This window comes from Hyla sarda, chromosome 5, assembly GCF_029499605.1.
Source record: "Hyla sarda isolate aHylSar1 chromosome 5, aHylSar1.hap1, whole genome shotgun sequence".
Lineage (NCBI taxonomy): Eukaryota > Metazoa > Chordata > Amphibia > Anura > Hylidae > Hyla > Hyla sarda.
Window position 1 is genome coordinate 138,318,130 of NC_079193.1, and position 23,175 is coordinate 138,341,304.

Sequence of the window (23,175 nt, forward strand, 5' to 3'; positions counted from 1 at the left end):
CACTGAATAAAGCCTAAGAAGGTTTCCACTGAAGAGAGGTGTGTCGCTTTCCTTTCTACATTGATTTTTTATGTAAAATTGTATGACAGCAATATTAGACTACATAAGATGTGTTACCATGAGGACGAATAGGTCTGCATAGTAGCTGTAGAAAACAAACAAAAGAAAGTGTTTAATCAAGACTGTCTGCAGAACTGCAATGGGGCCGTAAAAATAGGATTTTAATAATCAAAGCATTAACCCCTTATATGAAATCTGTAATCAGTGTCAATCTCACTAACCTATTGTTACAAGTTTGTAGTGTGGGTGACAAGTAAGTATCATTGTCATCAGTGTCTCCTACACTACAAGCCTGTATCAACAGGTTAGTGCGGGTGATAACTGATGACAGATTCCCTTTAACCCCTTCAGGACATCAGCATTTTTGCACTTATTTTTCCGACCTTGCCTTCTAAAAATCATAACGCTTTCAGTTTTCAACCTACGGACCCATATGAGGGCTTGTTTTATGTGATACCAATTATTTTACTTTGTAATGACATCAATAATTTCACCACAAAATCTATGGGAAACCAAAAAAAAAATATTTGTGGGGCAAAATTTGAAAAAAAAATGCCATTTTGTAAAGTTTGGGGGCTTCCAATTCTACGCAGAGCACTTTTCGGTAAAAATTACACTTCATCTTTATTCTGTACATACAATTTAAATAATACCCAATTTATATAGGTTTTATAACTTTTTGTACGAAAATTAGCATGTTTAAAAATGTCCTCTTCCGACCCCTATAATTTTTTTATTTTTCTGTATATGGGGCTATACGAGGGCTCATTTTTTGTGCCGTGATCTCTAGTTTTTATAAGTACTGCTTGTTTTGATTGGACTTTTTGATTGCTTTTTATACATTTTTTTAGGGTATACAAAGTGACCAAAAATACGCAATTTTGAACTATGGTATTTTTTTTATGTATATGCCATTGAGCGTGCGGTTTAATTAATTAATTATTTTTATAGTCTGGACATTTACACACACGGCGATACCATATAAGTGTGTGTTTATTTTTGTTTACATATTTTTTGTAGGGAGTGTTTCAAACTTTTATTAGGGAATGGTTTTAATCACATTTATTAACCCCTTAAGGACCGGGGGTTTTTCCGTTCTTGCATTTTCGTTTTTTGCTCCTTGCCTTTAAAAAATCATAACTCTTTCAATTTTGCACCTAAAAATTCATATGTTGGCTAATTTTTTGCGCCACCAATTCTACTTTGTAATGACGGCAGTCATTTTGCCCAAAAATCTATGGTGCAACGGAAAAAAAATCATTGTGCGACAAAATTGAGAAAAAAACGCTGTTTTGTAACTTTTGGGGGCTTCCGTTTCTACGTAGTACATTTTTCGGTAAAAATGACACCTGATATTTATTCTGTAGGCCCATACGATTAAAATGATACCCTATTTATATAGGTTTGATTTTGTCGGACTTCTGGAAAAAATCATAACTACATGCAGGAAAATTAATACGTTTAAAATTGTCATCTTCTGACCCCTATAACTTTTTTATTTTTCCGTGTATGGGGCGGTATGAGGGCTCATTTTTTGCGCCGTGATCTGAAGTTTTTAACGGTACCATTTTTGCATTGATAGGACTTATTGATCGCTTTTTATTCATTTTTAAATGATATAAAAAGTGACCAAAAATGCACTATTTTGGATTTAGGAATTTTTTTGCGCGCACGCCATTGACCGAGCGTTTAATTAATGATATATTTTTATAATTCGGACATTTCCGCACGCGGTGATACCATATATGTTTATTTTTATTTTTATTTACACTGTGTTTTTTTATTTTTATGGGAAAAGGGGCGTGATTCAAACTTTTAATAGGGGAGGAGTTAAATGATCTTTATTCACTTTTTTTTTTCACTTTTTTTTTTTGCAGTGTTATAGGTCCCATAGGGTCATAAAGTAGACATATTGTATATGTGAATAAAAAAAACATTATTTGGAATATCCATTTTCCTTACAAGCAGAGAGCTTCAAAGTTAGAAAAATGCAAAATTTTCAAATTTTTCATAAAATTTTAGGATTTTTCACCAAGAAAGGATGCAAGTTACCACAAAAATTTACCACCATGTTAAAGTAGAATATGTCACGAAAAAACTATCTCGAAATCAGAATGATAACTAAAAGCATTCCAGAGTTATTAGTGTTTAAAGTGACAGTGGTGAGATGTTCAAAAAACGCTCTGGTCCTAAGGTGTAAAATGGCCTGGTCCTTAAGGGGTTAACACACCACAATGATAAACAGTCCCTTGTAAAAAATCACTCCATTTTTTGATTTTCAATTGTCCTCTTGGCTGTCGGTTATTCTGTGAGCCAAACTCACTTTTTTTCAGGAGCAATTTTGGAAGTACTGTAATTTCTGCTTTTTGTCGGGAACACGCCCATTTTTTTTGTTAACCACGCCCATTTTCAAGGAAAACAAAAAAACTTTTCGAGTGTTTTGAAAAGTGTAGGTTGTGCGGTGTAAAATTTGGGCGCAGAAATAGTCGCACGTATGGTACGACAAAAATGTAAGCACATAAACTGAGAAAAAAGTCTGTTGGACTTTAATAAATCAGGGCCAATGTGTCCTGGTTCTTTCCAGCGTCGGACAAATTCTCTTTTACATGCATCTTCTGTATTTCCTGGTCTTCCTGCTGCAGCTTCCACTCAACTAGGGGCTGTGTGCGAGCACTGGCTTAGTTTTATAGACCCAGCGGGAACTCCCTAATAGATACTCCTCCAATCCCTGCCAAGCTCTGCATATATAAGTCTGCCACACCTGCTGTTCCAGGCCTCAGCAAGGTTGTGTATTGGGCATTGCTAAGAATTCTGGAGCATGTCTGTCTGCTGATCCCTGCCTGTATTCTGGACTTTGCCTTTAGCTCATCCCTTGGACTCTGACCCGCATCTCCTGTGTAGGATTTTGGACTGTCTACCACGATTCCTGTCTGCTTGCAGCTTGTTCCAGCTAGCCTGCACCTGTAGCCATCTTGGCTAGCTGTTCTGGCAGCTTCTGCTATAACCATCTGTTCAGCTCTAGTGTCAGTATACCCCATTCTGCCTGCCGGACCAGTTGCCACTTGTGGCACAGTGGGGTGTTACAGTTTGCCTCAGCAGGCTGTATTAGTGGACCTGGGACCCGCACAGAGCAGGTGCCGATTAGTCGTGGGGACTGCTATTGATCAGGGCACTTAAAGGGGTACTCCACTGGAAAAAAAAAATCTAAATCAACTGGTGCCAGAAAGTTAAACAGAATTGTAAATTACTTCTATTAAAAAATCTTAATCCTTTCAGTACTTATCAGCTGTTGTATGATCCACAGGAAGTTCTTTTCTTTTTGAACTTCCTTTCTGTCTGACCACAAGTGCTCTCTGTTGACACCTCTGTCCATACCGGAACTGTTCAGAGCAGGATAGGTTTGCTATGGGGATTTGCTTCTACTCTGGATAGTTCCTAAAATGGACAGAGGTGTCAGCAGAGAGCACTGTGGTCAGACAGAAATGAAATTTAAAAAGAAAAGAATTTCCAGTGGAGCATATAACAGCTGATAAGTACTGGAAGTAATTTACAAATCTGGTTAACTTTCTGGTACCAGTTGATTTAGAAATTAACCTTTAAGGGGTTAATGACCCGTTTTGGCTGGAATCACCATTATGGGTCACCTCTTAATTAATAAAATACTATTCATATCATTGGAAATGTAAAAAATATATAAAAGATAATAGACTGATAACATGTGACCATACACCTAATAGAACTAGTCCAAGTATTCCAAATAGCAAGTTCTTTTACTGTCTCTTTGTGCAAAAAATTCTCGGCTGGTATGCTTAACAAGCAGACTTGAGGATATTACTCTGCCAGTATCCTCAGAGGTTATATACAATGCATGCAGTAGGTTCAATTGCAATGTTGCCCACCAATCCTAGGATGTTGGATATATGTGAGGAAAATGTACCTTCCTGCAACACTGGTCTTAATCCTCTGTGCCGCCTCTCCTTGCAGGATCGCAATGCTGGGTACAGTGGGCTCTGGCTCGTTGGACTGCCGCGCTTCAGTAATAAAGGAAGCTGGTACGCGGCGGCGTCCTCGTGTATGTTACGTGCGCCTGCCGGTGCTTTGATTGACAGGCAATTATCCCTTAGGTAACAAAGTCAATACGTGCCAAATAGGGCACAATCGGGTACTGGTGGTGGTCACAGATATCAGTATTATATCATAAGCTGGACGCATTTCAATTGCATTTTTATCAAGCTGCTGAGGAAAGGACCTATGGGGGTCGTGAAACGCATCCAACCTATGACATGCTGATATCTGTGACCAGCACCGGCACTTATTGACTTTGTTACCTAAGTGATATTTGCCTGTCAATCAAAGCACCGGCAGGCGCACGTGACATACACGAGGACGCCGCCGAGCGTACCAGCTTCCTTTATTACTGAAGCGCTGAAGTCCACCGAGCCAGAGCCCACTATACCCAGCACTGCGATCCTGTGAGACAGCCAAGTCTCCAGCAGTGCCCGCTGATGCAAGTAGAGGTGGCACAGAGGATTAAGACCAGCATTACAGGAAGGTACACTCTAAGCGGATGGAGCAGAGCAATGACTTGAACAGTGTCATTCAAGCCCAGGGCACTACTTGCCGGGGAGACTTTGTAACTTAAGATCTTCACCATCCCTGGGGGCACAAGCATCCCCCGAGGATGGTGAAGATAATGATTTTAGCATATAGCATTGCCAAGCGTTATAAATGCTAAAATCTACTGATGGATTCCCTTTAAGTACCAGGCAGCAGGACATACATTTATGTCCGATGTCCCTAAGGGGTTAAATATTCTTACCTGTTTTACAATTTTATAATTTGGCTTATAAACTATATTCTTAAAGGGGTACTCCGCTGCCCTGTGTCGGAAGCTCCGCTCCCCAGCGTCTGGAAGTTTATTGTTCTGGACGTTGTGTGCGGGCTTCCGTGTTCAGGGCCGCCCCTCGTAACGTCACGCCCGCCCCCTTCGTGACGTCACGCCCGCCCCCTCAGCGAAAGTCTATGGGAAGGGGGCGCGATTGACGTCTCGAGGGGCAGCCCTGAACACGGAAGCCCGCACACAGCGTCCAGAACAATAAACTTCCGGACGCTGGGGAGCGGAGCTTCTGACACAGGGCAGCGGAGTACCCCTTTAAAAGCCAAAGTAAGCCGTGATACTCATTTATTGGATACTATATAGTTCAAAATATTATTTAAGGATGCAGCGATTTCTCATTTTGGTCATTTTATTTTTTTCCTTTTCGCCTTTTCATAGCCATAACTCTTTCCATTTTCCACCAACAGTACCATGTGAGAGCTTGTACCAATACTTTGTAATGACTTTACTGATTGTACAAAAAATCTACAACAAAGCCAAAAATTTTAATTTTTTGGGAGCAAAATAAAACCCCCCCCCAAAAATTGGCAGCTTTCTCGGTCACTCTTAATTGGGGGACACCTTATTGATGGTATATGCTCTTGCCACTAGGAGGCGCTGACACTAGGAAGTGAGGTAATCAGTTTTAGCTAGTGTCAGCAGGAGGCAAGACACTGGTCTGGGAGCTCCCCAGACCTGGTCTTTTTTATTATTTTCTATTAAGGGCTGTTTTGTTAGGTTCTTTACTCCCTTTTGTTTCCTTTTTTTCAGGTGGGGGTTCAGGAGCATGGTGATACCTGTTCCCCCATATGCGGCTAAGGGGAACTGATCATGACAGTATGCACCCTTAATCCCTTCCCGCCAACGGTCAGAGCCTGGGGTTGCAGCTAAGGTCCGGGTCCCCCAATTTCCCTGCTCGTCCTGTCTGTTGAAGCAAGACGTGATGCAGGTGACAAAACAGCTGGCTGAAGACCTCTTGGGTGAGTATGTGGCGTCTGAGGTGAGTATACATCTCCCACCGCCTGCCATACAGCAAACGGCTGCTGTCTCTGCGGCTTGAGTTCCAGTACCTCACTACTGAGTGAGGTGTCTGACGGAGTGACCCATTGTTTAATATGGACCCATGCCAGTAAGGTACAGTGGTCTGCATGGTTGCCTACTCAGCCTGTCATAGCTCAAACGGCTGAAGTATCTGTGGCTGGAGTTCCAGTACCTCACTACTGTGCGAGGTGTACGACGGAATAACTCACTATCCACTATGGATCCACACCAGTCAGCCAGACAGTGGTCTGCATGGTTTCCTACACTGCATGTCACTTTCTCCTGGCTTATGTATATGTGGCTGGAGTTCCGGTGCCTCACTACTGTGCAAGGTGTCCGATGGTATGGCCTGTTGTCTACTATGGACCCATACCAGTAAGTCAGACAATGGTCTGCATGGTTCCCATACCGCTTGTCACACATCACACAGCTGATTTATCTGCTACTCTATTTCCGGTACCTCACTGCTGGGCGAGGTGACTGATGGAGTGACCCATTGTCTACTATGGACCCATACCAGTAAGCCAGACAGTGGTCTGCAGGGTTTACTACGCCGCCTGTCACACATCACACGGCTGATGTATCTGCTACTTGAGTTCCGGTACCTCACTACTGGGTGAGGTGACTGATGGAATAACTCGTTGTCTACTATGGACCCGTACCTGTAAGCCAGACAGTGGTCTGCATGGTTGCCTACACCGGCTGTCATACGACAAACGGCTGATGTATCTGCGGCTGAACTGTCGGTACCTCACTACTGTGCGAGGTGCCGACCAACTGACTCGTTGTCGTCTATGGATTCATACCATTACGCCAGATAGTGGTCTGCATGGTTTCCTACACCACCTACCATACATTGCATGGCTGGTGTATCTGTGTCTGGACTTTCGATACCTCGCTACTGTGTGAGGTGCGGAATGATTCACTGTCCATTCTGGTTCCATACCAGTAGGCCAGACAGCGGTCTGAATGGTTTAGTGCAATGCCTGTCACACGTATTGTATCTGCTGCTGGAGTTCCAGTACCTCACCGCTGTGTGTGGTGCCCGACGGAGTGTCTTGCGCTCCACTATGGATCCATACCGGTAAGCCAGACAGTTGTCTGCATGTATGCCGCACGACTGATGTTTTTTGCGGCTGATGTTTTCTGCGCGGTATACGTAGAACTGCCGCAGCGTGTCCCACGGTCACTATACTGGATGTCAGGGATTCATTACATGGCTCCTCTGCCTCCCTTTAACTCCCGAGTGGTGGGTTTCTCATCCTCTATAGCAAAAGGGGCACAGTCATCGCCTGTCTGCCTGTTACCTTTTCGCCAACCACCTGGGGGTGTTCTTGTTCAACCAGACTGCTGTCTACATTGTTTCCGCTGCCATCGGTCTATGACCTCTGGGCTGCCGCGGGCAGAGCCAGGTTTCCAGTACCTCACTGCTGGGTGAGGGTTCTGGAGTAGGGTCCCTACAGATATACGGGATTGATGCCAGTTGGACAATCCTTTGTCTGTCGGTTTTCTACAGCACCAAGGTGCCCCTTGGACAGGCCGCACTCTAGTACCCCGCCTTCTGGGACGTTTGACTGGAGTGACCCTGGGTGCTCAGGACTCCTATACCTTCCGGACAGTCGTTTTTTCCGCATGGCTTCCTACTATGTTGGGTCAACTGCTGTGCCCTGTAAACGATAGTTCAGGTTACCCACTGCCATGAGATGTGTCGAGCAAGTCTCCCCATCTTACCCCATGGGCCTTATACAATGCACCACATACTAGGTTTACAGGGTCACCTTCTTGGCCAGGTCGCTCTCTACATGCCTGCTACTCTGTCTACAGGCTGGTATCTCTCCGCTTTGTGTTTTTCCATATGCGGGACCTGGCGTGGCCACGGTCCCTTTGCCACATAAGCAGTCTGGGTCTGCATGGTGTTCTAATCCACCTGATTACCACCCCGGTCCGGTGTCTCTCTTTCCGGGTGCAGTTCCGCAGAGTGTGTACCTGTGGGTTCTTGGAACCCTTTCTACCTGTAAGCCACACTGTGTCTGCGTTTTTCCTGCTCCACACTCCTCCTTCTTCATCTCCTAAGTCTTCATCTGCAGCCTTGGTGTCTGGCACTGTTAGGATATGGGTTGTGGGCTTCTTTTCTGCAGGTTTTCTGCAGGATTTTCTCAGCAACGGCAGCATCTCTCTTTTCTTCTTTCTTCGGTTGCTAGAGGCATACCTCCCTTCCTGCTGGTCCCTTGGCTTGTCTGTGCTTTAGTTCGTATCCGCAGTCTTAGTACCCCAATGCTATTGTGGGGTTCCCATGTCTGTGTTCCTACGTATGCTAGGACCATCCTGTAGGTGTGGAGCCCAATAGAGCTGGGCGGTATGACCAAAAATGCATATCACAGTATTTTTGCTAGTTATGGCTGTTCCACGGTATTTAACCCCTTAAGGACCAGGCCATTTTATACCTTAAGGACCGGAGCGTTTTTTGCAATTCTGACCACTGTCACTTTAAACATTAATAACTCTGGGATGCTTTTAGTTATCATTCTGATTCCGAGATTGTTCTTTCGTGACATATTCTACTTTAACTTAGTGGTAAAATTTTATGGCAACTTGCATCCTTTCTTGGTGAAAAATCCCAAAATTTGATGAAAAAAATGAAAATTTTGAATTTTTCGAACTTTGAAGCTCTCTGCTTGTAAGGAAAATGGATATTCAAAATAAAACATTTTTGGGTTCACATATACAATATGTCTACTTTATGTTTGCATCATAAAACTTATGAGTTTTTACTTTTGGAAGACACCAGAGGGCTTCAAAGTTCAGCAGCAATTTGGAAATTTTTCACAAAATTTTCAAACTCGCTATTTTTCATGGACCAGTTCAGGTTTGAAGTGGATTTGAAGGGTCTTCATATTAGAAATACCCCATAAATGACCCCATTATAAAAACTACACCCCCCAAAGTATTCAAAATTACATTCAATAAGTGTATTAACCCTTTAGGTGTTTCACAGGAATAGCAGAAAAGTGAAGGAGAAAATTCACAATCTTCATTTTTTACACTCGCATGTTCTTGTAGACCCAATTTTTGAATTTTTGCAAGGGGGAAAAAGGAGAAAATTTTTGCTTGTATTTGAAACCCAATTTCTCTCGACTAAGCACATACCTCATATGTCTATGTTAATTGTTCGGCGGGCGCAGTAGAGGGCTCAGAAGGGAAGGAGCGTCAAATGGTTTTTGGGGGGCATGTCACCTTTAGGAAGCCCCTATGGTGCCAGGACAGCAAAAAAAAAACACATGGCATACCATTTTGGAAACTAGACCCCTTGGGGAACGTAACAAGGGATAAAGTGAACCTTAATACCCCACAGGTGATTCACGACTTTTGCATATGTAAAAAAAAAAATTATAATGTTTTACCTAAAATGCTTGGTTTCCCAAAAATGTTACATTTTTAAAAAGGATAATAGCAGAAAATACCCCCCAAAATTTGAAGCCCAATTTCTCCCGATTCAGAAAACACCCCATATGGGGGTGAAAAGTGCTCTGCTGGCGCACTACAGGTCTCAGAAGAGAAGGAGTCACATTTGGCTTTTTGAAAGCAAATTTTGCTCTGGGGGCATGCCGCATTTAGGAAGCCCCTATGGTGCCAGAACCGCAAAAAAAAAAACACATGGCATACCATTTTGGAAACCAGACCCCTCGGGGAACGTAAAAAGGGGTAAAGTGAACCTTAATACCCTACAGGTGTTTCACGACTTTTGCATATGTTAAAAAAAAAAAATTTTTTACCTAAAATGCTTGGTTTCCCAAAATTTTTACATTTTTAAAAAGGGTAATAGCAGAAAATACCCCCCAAAATTTGAAGCCCAATTTCTCCCGATTCAGTAAACACCCCATATGGGGGTGAGAAGTGCTCTGCTGGCGCACTACAGGTCTCAGAAGAGAAGGAGTCACATTTGGCTTTTTGAAAGCAAATTTTGCTCTGGGGGCATGCCACATTTAGGAAGCCCCTATGGTGCCAGGACAGCAAAAAAAAAAACACATGGCATACCATTTTGGAAACTAGACCCCTCGGGGAACGTAACAAGGGGTAATGTGAACCTTAATACCCCACAGGTGATTCACAACTTTTGCATATGTAAAAAAAAAAAAAAAATTTTTACCTAAAATGTTGGTTTCACAAAAATTTTTGATTTTTAAAAAGGGTAATAGCAGAAAATACCCCCCATAATTTGTAACACAATTTCTCCCGAGTACGGTGATACCCCATATGTGACCCTAAACTGTTGCCTTGAAATACGACAGGGCTCCAAAGTGAGAGCGCCATGCGCATTTGAGGCCTAAATTAGGGATTGCATAGGGGTGGACATAGGGGTATTCTACGCCAGTGATTCCCAAATAGGGTGCCTCCAGCTGTTGTAAAAGTCCCAGCATGCCTGGACAGTCAGTGGCTATCTGGTAATACTGGGAGTAGTTGTTTTGCAACAGCTGGAGGCTCCGTTTTGGAAACAGTGGCGTACCAGACGTTTTTCATTTTTATTGGGGAGGGGAGGGGGGCTGTGTAGGGGTATGTGTATATGTAGTGTTTTTTCTTTTTATTTTATTGTGTGTTAGTGTAGTGTTTTTAGGGTACAGTCGCACGGGCGGGGGGTTCACAGTAGTTTCTCGCTGGCAGTTTGAGCAGTGGCAGAAAATTTGCCTCAGCTCAAACTTGCAGCCGGATACTTACTGTAATCCTCCGCCCATGTGAGTGTACCCTGTACGTTCACATTGGGGGGGGGGGAACATCCAGCTGTTGCAAAACTACAACTCCCAGCATGTACGGTCTATCAGTGCATGCTGGGAGTTGTAGTTTTGCAACAGCTGGAGGCTCCGTTTTGGAAACGGTGGCGTACCAGACGTTTTTCATTTTTATTGTAGGGGTATGTGTATATGTAGTGTTTTTTTACTTTTTATTTTATTGTGTGTTAGTGTAGTGTTTTTAGGGTACAGTCGCACGGGCGGGCTGGTTCACAGTAGTTTCTCGCTGGCAGCTTGAGCTGCAGCAGAAAATTTGCTGCAGCTCAAACTTGCAGCCGGATACTTACTGTAATCCTCCGCCCATGTGAGTGTACCCTGTACATTCACATTGGGGGGGGGGGGGGGGAACATCCAGCTGTTGCAAAACTACAACTCCCAGCATGTACGGTCTATCAGTGCATGCTGGGAGTTGTAGTTTTGCAACAGCTGGAGACACACTGGTTGTGAAACACCGAGTTTGGCAACAAACTCAGTGTTTTGCAACCAGTGTGCCTTCAGCTGTTGCAAAAGCTACAACCCCCAGCATGTACGGACAGCGGAAGGGCATGCTGGGTGTTGTAGTTATGCAACAGCCGGAGGCATACTACTTTGGCTGGGGATGCTGGGGATTGTAGTTATGCAATAGCTGGAGACACACTGGTTTGCTACTTAACTCAGTGTGCCTTCAGCTGTTGCAAAACTACAACTCTCAGCAGTCACCGACAGCCAACGGGCATGCTGGGAGTTGTAGTTATGCAACCAGCAGATGCACCACTACAACTCCCAGCATGCACTTAAGCTGTTTGTGCAAGCTGGGAGTTGTAGTTACACAACAGCTGAAGGTACACTTTTCCATAGAAAGAATGTGCCTCCAGCTGTTGCAAAACCATAAGTCCCAGCATGCCCATAAGTGCATGCTGGGAGTTGTGGTGGTCTGCCTCCTCCTGTTGCATAACTACAGCTCCCAGCATGCCCTTTTTGCATGCTGGGAGCTGTTGCTAAGCAACACCAGGAGGCTGTCACTCACCTCCTGCTGCTTGATCGCCGCACAGGTCAGTCCCGCCGCCGTCGTCGCTCCTGGGGCCCCGATCCCAACATTAACGCCGGGGATCGGGGTCCCCAGCACCAGGGGTGCACGTCCCGCACCCGCTCACGTCCTCCGGAAGAGGGGCGGAGCGGGTGCGGGAGTGACACCCGCAGCAGGTGCCCTGATTGGTCGGCCGGTCGACGAATCAGGGCGATCGTGAGGTGGCACCAGTGCCACCTCACCCCTGCAGGCTCTGGCTGGCCCCGATCAGCCAGTAATTCCGGGTCACTGGAGACCCGATTGACCCGGAATCGCCGCAGATCGCTGGACTGAATTGTCCAGCGATCTGCGGCCATCGCCGACATGGGGGGGCATAATGACCCCCCTGGGCGATATGCCGCGATGCCTGCTGAACGATTTCAGCAGGCATCCGGCCCCGGCTCCCCTCCGGCTAGCGGCAGGGGGCCGGGAAAGGACAGGACGTACTCCTACGTCCTCGGTCCTTAAGGACTCGGAAACGGGGGCGTAGGAGTACGTCCATTGTCCTTAAGGGGTTAACGGTAAAGGCTGCTTTATTTCTCTAACACCCCCCTCCCCTCTCCTCCAGGCCGCATCATTTAAAATGAATGACTTGTGGGCTGGGCCGCCGGCGCTTTAAATGAATGACTTGCGGGTCGCCGGCATTTTAAATGAATGACTTGCGGGCCGCGGCGCTGGAAACAATTAAAGGAAAACTGTCATATATTTTCTCCTGCACTATCTTTGCCGCTCCTAACTGGAGGAAGGGGGGATGAATATTCATAAGCGACGCTGACGTCAGTGCCAGTTAACCTGCAGAAGCCCCGCCCATGCCAGTTACAGCAAGATATATACATAGAATAAAACTACAATTGCGGGCAAATGGCCAGGCGGATCCAGGCAAGGTACCTGTGGATAGTGCGGGAGAAAATATCTGACAGATATCTGACAGGTTACAGCTTGACGCGAGTCATTCATTTAAAGCACGGCCCGCAAGTCATTCATTTAAAGCACGGCCCGCAAGTCATTCATTTAAAGTGCCGCAATCAGCAGGTCATTCATTTAAAGCGCCACGGCCCGCAATCATTCATTTAAAGCACGGCCCGCAAGTGATTCATTTAAAACACCACAGCCCACAGATCATTCATTTAAAGCGCCACGGCCCTCAAGTCATTCATTTAAAGCGCCACGGCCCGCAAGTCATTCATTTAAAGCGCCGCGGCCAGCAAGTCATTCATATTAAGCGGCGTCTTGTACTTTTTGCCCAGCTCCAGTGTACTGGATTCTGATCCCTCTTGGGACACAAGGTGGCTCCTCCAGACAGCAATGGGTTGCCGTTGGGCCCTGGGGGGTTCCTTCCTACCAGTACTTATCCGTGGCTGTGGGGCGTCATTTCCCTGCTCCTCCTGTGCCTGGTGCGCTTTCCACAGGGGATCGGGGATCAGGGTACTTGGCATGGTCTGTACTTGAGGTTTCCTTTCATCCACCCTTGTTTTCCCTCTTCTGGAGGGACGATTTTGTTGATTCTTTTCTGCCGCCCAGATGTTGCCATCTCGCTGTTCCCACTGTATAGGTGGAGTTTCTGGCGGGGCCCTTGGTTTTTGCTGAATGCATTCCACAGGGCCATTTTCCTGTCTAGGCTTGTGGGCTTCCTGTCCACTATCTCAGCTTGGCTCTGTCTTCTGTTGGAGCAGTTTGTACAATCTACCTGGAGGGGGTGTTATTCTTCCTTCACTTTTGTCTGTGTCAGTGGTTGTATGTGTCCGTGGCTGCACTTTGGACACCAAAGTTGTCTGGAGTCATCCTTCCTGTGCCCAGACCCTAAGATTCCCTACTGGGTTCTCATTTGTTTCTCCTTCCATTCCAATTCTGGCGGGATGTTTCTTTAGTGTGCTCTGGTCCGCTCGGACCTCCGGGTCTAGGTCTGGTTGGTCTCCTTGGCTTGGACTCTGTCCTAGGATGCTGTGGCGTGCCTTCTTTTTAGACAGCTCTTCCGGTTCCTTGGACCTGGGTGATAATTCAGGTCTTGGGCATGTGTGCTGTTCCAAGACTCCACCGCGGTTCCATTAGTCGGAGCGGTCTTTCGGTTCTGCACTTCTTCATGGAAGTTTTGTCGTCCGGAGAGTTTTTCGCAGACGTCTGTTTATCTTACTCTTCCGGGGTCCGTCTTCCAGGTGACTCTACGTCTCTGGTTTACTTTTCGGTCTCTCCGGTATCCTAGATACCCCCGTTTTCAGGGTGTTTGTCGCTCATTTCTTCCTTCTGGGTCCAGGTCCTCCCGAGTTGGAGGGCGTTCAAGTTATCCGCATTTCCCCAGTCCGGCTCATGCACCTTCTGGGTGATAATGGTGGGCCCCTGGGACAGTGGTTTTTGCATCTGCAGCTGTTTCGGTCTTTGCTCTCATGCACCGGCCCTTTCCAGAGCAGCTCCCCATCTTTCCTTTTTTCCTGTGGTTCCTTGTCTCTCTATATGACCCGAATGCCTTGGGTCTCTACAGAGGATGGCCCTTTTTTGGCATCCTAGTCCATCTCCTTGGACGGGAGATCTGCCAGAAGTTCAATTTCAGGGCCTCGTGGGTTTCCGCCTGGGAGGCTCGTCCACAGGCCTTGTAAACACGTGAGTTCAGTCTCGGGACTGATTCCTTTTCTCTGGTGGTTGTTTTTCCAACCCTATTGGACCGCTTTGGTATGTCCCATCAGTAAGGTGTCCCCCAATGAAAAGCGACTGAGAAAAGGAGATTTTTTTTGTACTCACCGTAAAATCTCTTTCTCGTAGCTTTCATTGGGGGACACCGCACCCACCCATTTCTTAATCTTTTTCCCGGACTATTCTTTCTGGTCCTTGGGTTGTTTATCTGGAATTCCTTTCTAGGGTCCTTAAGACGTATATCCTTGTTGGCTTCTCCTACTGCTTTGTGACAAAACTGATTACCTCACTTCCAGTGGGCGGGTATATCCGGACCGGTAGGAACAGACTTTTTTTTCCTAGTGTCAGCGCCTCCTAGTGGCAAGAGCATAAACCATCAGTAAGGTGAGTACAAAAAAATCTCCTTTTTGGGGGTTCTGTTTCTATGCACTGAAATGACATGTTAGCTTTATTCTGTAGGTCAATAGAATTTCAAAGATACCCAATTTGTATAGGTTTGGTTTAATTTCACTACTTAAATTGTCCTCTACTGACCCCTATAACTCTCTCATTTTTTCGTATACAGGGCTGTTGGAGGGCAACGTTTTTGCATTGTGATCTGTAGTTTTTATTGGCACAATTTTTGTTTAGATAGATAGGACTTTTTGATCCCTTTATTCTTTTTTTTTTCTTCTGATAAATGAATTGACCAAAAATCGGCATTATTGGTGTTTTGGTATTTTTTATGTTTGCACCATTTACCAGGGGCAGCAGTACTGAAATGGTTGCCAGTCCTCCCGTATTAGCACCTTTCTTATGATGAGTGGATAGGGAGAATGACTAGTTTGAATGAATTTTAGGTCTCATACTCTATATACAATTTTTTTCTAATTGTATCTATATATATAAAACTCAGTGTGTGTGGTGTATGTATGTGTGTGTGTGTGTGTGTATGTTCCAGCATCACGTCCAAATGGCTAAAGATATTAACTTGAAACTTGGCACACATGTTACTTACATGTCAACAACAAACATAGGATAGGTAATTTCACCCTTACTCACCCCCATTTGCCAGGGGCTGAGTTTTTTTTTTAACCTCTTCAGGACATAGGGCGTATGGATACGTCCTGCATTCCGAGTCCTTAAGGACCGAGGGCGTATCCATACGCCCGTGGGAATTCCGGTCCCCACCGCTAGCCGGTTGTGGACCGGAGCCGGATGCCTGCTGAAATTGTTCAGCAGGCATCGCGGCATATCGCCCAGGGGGGTCATTATGCCCCCCCATATCGGCGATGGCTGCAGATCGCTGGACAATTCAGTCCTGCGATCTGCGGCGATTCCGGGTCAATCTGGTCTCAAGTGACCCGGAATTAGGCCCTGAACAGCCATAGCTAGCAGGGGTAAGGTGGCACTGGTGCCACCTCACGATCGCCCTGATTAGTCGGCCGGTTTACCAGCCGACCAATCAGGGCACCTGCTGCGGGTGTCACTCCCGCAACCCGCTCCGCCCCTCTTCCGGAGGACGTGAGCGGGTGTGGGAAGAAGACCCCGGCAGCTGGGGACCCCGATCCCCGGCGTCAATGTTGGGATCGGGGCCCCAGGAGCGGCAGCGAGGGACTGACCTGTGTCCTGGAGCAGCAGTTAGGAGGTGAGTGACAGCAAAAAGGGCATGCTGGGAGCTGTAGTTACACAACAGCAGGAGGCAGACAACCACAACTCCCAGCATTCCCTTATGGGCATGCTGGGACTTATAGTTTTGCAACAGCTGGAGGCACATTTTTTGTATGGAAAAGTGTATCTTCAGCTGTTGTATAACTACAACTCCCAGCTTGCACAAACAGCTAAAGTGCATGCTGGGAGTTGTAGTGGTGCATCTGCTGGTTGCCTAACTACAACTCCCAGCATGCCCGTTGGCTGTCGGTGACTGCTGAGAGTTCTAGTTTTGCAACAGCTGAAGGCACAATTGTTGTGAAACTCAGAGTTTTTTTTTTACCTAACTTCACGACCGGTGTGCCTCCAGCTGTTGCAAACTACAACTCTCAGCAGTCACCGTACACCATGCAACGTACATGCTGGGAGTTGTAGTTTTGCAACAGCTGGAGGCACACTGGTTGTGAAACACTGAGTTAGGTCACAAACTCAGTGATACATAACCAGTGTGCTTACAGCTGTTGCAAAACTAAAACTCTCAGCATGTACAGTCTGTCAGCGCATGCTGGGAGTTGTAGTTTTGCAACAGCTGGATGTCCCCCCAATGTGAACATACAGGGTACACTCACATGGGCAGAGGTTTACAGTAAGTATCCGGCTGCAAGTTTGAGCTGCGGCAAATTTTTTGCCGCAGCTCAAACTGCCAGCGAGAAACTACTGTGAACCCCTGCCCGTGCGACTGTACCCTAAAAATACTACACTACACTACCACAAAATAAAATAAAAAGTAAAAAACACTACATATACACACACCCCTACACAGCCCCCCTCCCCAATAAAAATGACAAACGTCTGGTATGCTGGGAGTTTTGCAACAGCTGGAGGCACCCTGTTTGGGAATCACTGGTGTAGAATTCCCCTATGTCCACCCCTATGCAAGTCCCTAATTTAGGCCTCAAATGCACATGGCGCTCTCACTTTGGAGCCCTGTCGTATATCAAGGCAACAGTTTAGGTTCACATATGGGGTATTGCCGTACTCGGGAGAAATTGTGTTACAAATTTTGGGGGCTATTTTCTGCTTTTACCCTTTTTAAAAATGTTACATTTTTGGGAAACCAAGCATTTTAGATAAAAAAATATATATATTTTTTTACATATGCAAAAGTCGTGAAACACCTGTGTTTTTTTTTTTTTTTTTTTGCTGTTCTGGCACCATAGGGGCTCCTAAATGCGGCATGCCCCCAGAGCAAAATTTGCTTCCAAAAAGCCAAATGTGACTGCTCCTCTTCTGAGACCTGTAGTGCACCAGCAGAGCACTTTTCACCCCCCATATGGGGTGTTTTCTGAATCGGGAGAAATTGGGCTTCAAATTTTGAGGGGTATTTTCTGCTATTACCCTTTTTAAAAATGTAAAATTTTTGGGAAAACAAGCATTTTAGGTAAAAATTATTATTTTTTTTTTACATTTGCAGAAGTCATCAAACACCTGTGGGATATTAAGGCTCACTTTATCCCATGTTACATTCCCCGAGGGGTCTAGTTTCCAAAATGGTATGCCATGTGTTTTTTTTTTTTTGCTGTTCTGGCACCACAGGGGCTTCCCAAATGCAACATGCCCCCAAAAAACCATTTCAGAAAAACGTACTCTCCAAAATCCCCTTGTCGCTCCTTCCCTTCTGAGCCCTCTACTGCGCCCGCCGAACACTTTACATAGACATATGAGTTATGTGCTTACTCGAGAGAAATTGGGCTACAAATACAAGTATACATTTTCTCCTTTTACCACTTGCAAAAATTGGGTCTACAAGAACATGCGAGTGTAAAAAATGAAGATTTTGAATTTTCTCCTTCACTTTGCTGCTATTCCTGTGAAACACCTAAAGGGTTAAAACACTTACTGAATGTCATTTTGAATACTTTGGGGGTGTAGTTTTTATAATGGGGTCATTTATGGGGTATTTCTAATATGAAGACCCTTCAAATCCACTTCAAAACTGAACTGGTCCCTGAAAAATATTGAGTTTGAAAATTTTGTGAAAAATTGGAAAATTGCTGCTGAACTTTGAAGCCCTCTGGTGTCTTCCAAAAGTAAAAACTCATCAATTTTATGATGCAAACATAAAGTAGACATATTGTATATGTGAATCAAATATAAAATTATTCGTAATATACATTTTCCTTACAAGCAGAAAGCTTCAAAGTTAGAAAAATGCAAAATTTTTAAATTTTTCATCAAATTTACGCATTTTTCACCAAGAAAGTATGCAAATTACCACAAAAATTTACTAATATGTTAAAGTAGAATATGTCACGAAAAAAACAATCTTGGAATCAGAATGATAACTAAAAGCATTCCAGAGTTATTAATGTTTAAAGTGACAGTGGTCAGATGTGCAAAAAACGCTCTGGTCCTTAAGGCCAAAATGGGCTTGGTCCTGAAGGGGTTAAAGTCTTATTCAAGTCTATGGGAAATATATGTTACGGCGTAACTTCCCAACGGCTGGAGATATTTAGATAATACTTGGTCACATGTTACTTATATGTCCACTTAAAATATTGGATAGTTAATTTAACCCTTAACTACCCCCATTTGTGAGGGTCGGGGGTTTTGTTTAAAGTCCCATGCAAATCAATGGGAAATGTATGTTCCCACATAACTTTCGTACGGCTGGACATATTTCAATACCTGGTACACATATTACAGGTCGAGATAGGAGGTCGGGATATGAGGAAGGGATATGAGGTCTGGATAGAAGGTCGAGATAGGAGGACGGGATAGGAGGTCGAGATAGGAGGACAGGATAGAAGTTCAAGATAGGAGGACGGGATAGGAGGTCGGGATATGAGGACGGGATATGGGGTTGGGATATGACAACAATATATGAGGACGGGATATTAAGACAAAAGCTTCCTCCTTTGTTTATTTTCCTCCCCAACAAGGATTAGGAAGGAAAAACCGGGCAACGCCAGGTACTCAGCTAGTACTATATATTTGCAAATATACACTGTTTAGCTAGCCAACAGTCATGATGTCATGATACTAGAATGTGATTTATACCATAATATGTGATGCTTAGAAAATAAATATTTGAATGCATAATGCTGTCAGTTCAGAATCATACATATTTTCATATTGTTCAGTAGATATTTTTCTTTCATTCTTTTTTAAATGTAAGAATGACCAGACCTTTAATTAGCTTTTTCTTTTATTTTATTTTTAGGTTATTTTGGTAGTGAATGAAAAGGCCAAAGAAAATATCCCAGAAGAATTGAGTCTTGCCCTGGTTTTGACTATTTACGAGGCAAAAGGCTTGGAGTTTGATGATGTTCTTCTGTACAATTTCTTCACTGACTCTGAGGTACTGTATCAATGCCCCAATACACCACAACATGTCCTATTAAAGTGTAACATAATTCACACAGTATACTGCATTCCAGAATTGTATTCATATTTCTACTTCTTCATAATGCTTATTTAGTTGTTTTTCTATTTTTCAAGGCTTCCAAAGAGTGGAAAATAATTTCTAGTTTCAATCCGGTAACGGTTAAAAAACAGGGGAATCAGCCTCTTATAGAAGTTCCTTTTGAGAGTACTTGTAATGCTGCTCATAGACCATTTGATCTGGATCCAGAAATGCACAAGGTATTCTAAGCAAAATATAATTTGCATTATAAACCTTTAAAATGTAATATTACAGTGCTAAAAAAAATTTGATAAATGGAGTAAAGTCATAAGAAAAACTCTGGGCGTGCAGCGTATCAGACATTAATAAAGAGGAAATCAGTGTTGTACTCAGCTATCTCAGGCAGTCCCACAGTAAATGGAGCAGCAGAGTGCATGTTTGGCTGCTGCTCCATTGGCATGGATGGGGGGGGGGGGGTGTTGGGGGTTAGTGAAGATCAAGAACCCTGTTCAGAAATGTCAGCCATTTTTTTAAAAAGGGACAGCAGGAAATGCAGTAACATTGGTTGTCACAGCTGCATAGAAAAATTTTAATTGTTGTGCCATATATGCAACTTTCAAGGCCTTGTTTGCATATGTCTAGTATATATGCAATCTGGTCTGCAGGTGCAGGGTCAAGAAATGCTGCAGAATTGTGTTTTTTACCATCCATTTGCATCGGGAATGGTGCCAGATCACTGGACAAATGTGATCCCAGCCTAAAGATAAGAGATAGGTATCTGATCAATGAATGTCCATCCATCAGATATTCAGCATCTTCCCTGTAAATAACTGCCATGTGTCTAACTTTGGAAAACCTCTTCAAGCTGTAATGACTATTTAGTAATGTAGAGCAGTGAATGCGTGGAATAGCCTTCCTGTATAACTGGTAGCTGCAAATACAGTGAATGAGTTTAGGCATGCTTGGGCTAGGCCTAAGGCGGTTCTTCATATAAGACAGGGTCAAGGACTATTGATAGTATTCAGAATATTAGGCAGACTAGATGGGCCAAATGGTTCTTATCTGCCAACATATTCTATGTTTCTATTCTGCAGTTGTGCTCTCATTCGTTCTTGGTCAGTTCGCCTCTTCTTTTTCATGCCAGACAGACCCTGAACTGATCAGAGCACAACTGACACCGCCGGGTCCTGATGAATCCTATTGACTTGAATGGGGTCCGTCGGGTGTCTGGTATTTAAGGGGAGTTGAGCTGAGAAAAAAAAGATTGGACATGAAATATTTTTTTCTCCACTCAATTCCTGTCCTTCCCACTCATTAAGCAAACAGCAGCATTGTGAACAAGGACACAAGCAAGTTATTGGCTTTTGGACATTCTTACTCAGCAGGTAAAGTGTTTAAAACATTTGAACTCAATCTCCATAAATAGTCTTTCTTTTAATCTTTACTTGAAAGACTAAGCAGGCTTTGTGAATCAATGTCTGTGAAAAGATGCCTTGTCTCTCTAACTGGGAGATGCTGAGTGTGAACATTAAAGGGGTACTCCGGTGAAAAGCTTTTTTTATTTTTTATTACCGTATATCCCGGCGTATAAGATGACTTTTTAACCCCGAATTTTCTTCTGAAAAGTCGGGGGTCGTCTTATACGCCGGGTATTGAGGTCCGGGATAGGAAAACTTCTGATTATCTGCCCGTGCCGGCTCCCGTGTGTGGCTGCAGGCGGAGGCCGGCCAGAGCAAGTAAAACTAATACTGTATACTAAAAACCAGGGTGCCTCCAGCTGTTGTGAAACTACAACTCCCAGCACGGCAAAGGCTGTACGGGCATGCTGGGAGTTGTAGTTTTACAATAGCTGGAGGCCCCCTGGTTTTTAGTAAACAGTGGTAGTTTTTACCTGCTCTGGCTGGCCTCCGGCTGCAGCCACACACGGGAGCTGGCCCGGGCAGATAATCATATGTATTTCTATGCAGGACATCCCTGTGTCCCGAAAAATCTTTTCGGGACATAAGGTTGTCCGCCGGTCACTTACCATTCCCCGGCGACGCGTGTCCTCCTGCGATCCTCCTTCGGTCCTCCTGCGGTCCGGTCCCCTGACTCTATGGTTGTACGCACGGGACGTCAGTGACGTCACGTGCCTACAACCATAGAGGCAGAGGAGCGCAGGACCAGGAGGATGCGCGCCGACCGGGGCCTGGTGAGTGACCGGCCATGCTATCTTAAGTGATCCGGTCACCGCTCCCCGGTCCCGGCACCTACTGCTATGGTCCATAGGCCATAGCAGTAGATGGTGACCCGGGCCGGAGGAGCGGTGATCGGAACACTGTGGGGGCAGACCAGTACAGACATACAGCCTGCAGCCATACACTGTATATGGCTGGAAGCTTTATGTCTGTTGTGGGAGCTGCCAATCTAATGTGGGGGGAGCTGCCTACTATTGTGGGGGAACTGCTGACCTAATGTAGGGGGAGCTGCCTATAAATGTGGGGGGAAGCTGCCTACTATTGTGGGGGGAGCTGCCTACTATTGTGGGGGAACTGCCTACTATTGTGGGGGAAATGCTGACCTAATGTGGGGGAATTGCCTACAAATGTGGGGGGAGCTGCCTACTATTATGGGGGAACTGCTGACCTAATTTGGGGGGAGCTGCCTACAAATGTGGGGGAGCTGCCTACTATTGTTGGGGAACTGCTACTAATGTGGGGGAGCTGCCTACTAATGTGGGGTAACTGCTGACCTAATGTGGGGTAACTCCCGACCTATTGTGGGGGAGCTGCCTACTATTGTGCGGGAGCTGCCTACTATTGTGGGGGAACTGCCGACCTAATGTGGGGGAACTGCCGACCTAATGTGGGGGAGCCGGCAATCTAATGTGGGGGAGCTGGCAACCTAATGTGGGGGAACTGGCAACCTAATGTGGGGGAACTGGCAACTTAATGTGGGGGAACTGCCAACTTAATGTGGGGGGAACTATACTGCCTACCTAATGTGGGGGGAACTATACTGCCTACCTAATGTGGGGGGACATGATGCCTACCTAATGTGGGGGAACTACAAGGTACCGTACATCGCGGTAGGAGGGGTAATCTTATATGGCGAGTATATCCCAAACTATATTTTAACTGCAAAACGCCAAGTCGTCTTATACGCCGGCATATATGGTAACTGGTGCCAGAATGTTAAACAGATTTGTAAATTACTTCTATTAAAAAATCTTAATCCTTCCAGTACTAATCAGTTGCTGTATGCTCCACAGGAAGTTATTTTCTTTTTAAATTTCTTTTCTATCTGACCACAGTGCACTCTGCTGACACCTCTGTCCATGTCCGGAACTTTCCAGAGCAGGAGCAAATCCCCATAGCAAACCTCTTCTGCTCTGGACAGTTCCTGAGAAAGACAGAGGTGTCAGCAGAGAGCACTGTGGTCATACAGAAAAGAAATTGAAAAATAAAAGAAATTCCTCTGGAGCATACAGCAGCTGATAAGTACTGGAAGGATTAAGATTGTTTAATAGAAATAATTTACAAATCTGTTTAACATTTTGGCACCAGTTGATTTAAAAAAAAAATATTTCAACAGAGTACCCCTTTAAAGTGACGCTCTGGCCCATATATCCGGCCTTCCCTCATCACTCACAGCCTTGGCAATGTACAGTAGCATCTGGTTATTAAAATTGTTTCTGCTTGCTATTGCATAATAGATGCAATAGTTCAAT

At 44.9% G+C, this 23,175-nt stretch overlaps 1 protein-coding gene across 8 annotated transcripts in view; it reads left to right on the forward strand.

Moving 5' to 3' along the window:
- Positions 1–23,175, forward strand: part of TRANK1 (tetratricopeptide repeat and ankyrin repeat containing 1) — a 300,522-nt gene that overhangs the window by 187,117 nt on the left and 90,230 nt on the right. For all 8 annotated transcript variants that reach the window (XM_056520371.1, XM_056520377.1, XM_056520378.1 and 5 more), the window contains 2 exons: positions 19,284–19,421; positions 19,562–19,705. In XM_056520371.1, coding sequence (XP_056376346.1) covers positions 19,284–19,421; positions 19,562–19,705 — 282 coding nt within the window. The remainder of the gene's footprint in view (positions 1–19,283; positions 19,422–19,561; positions 19,706–23,175) is intronic.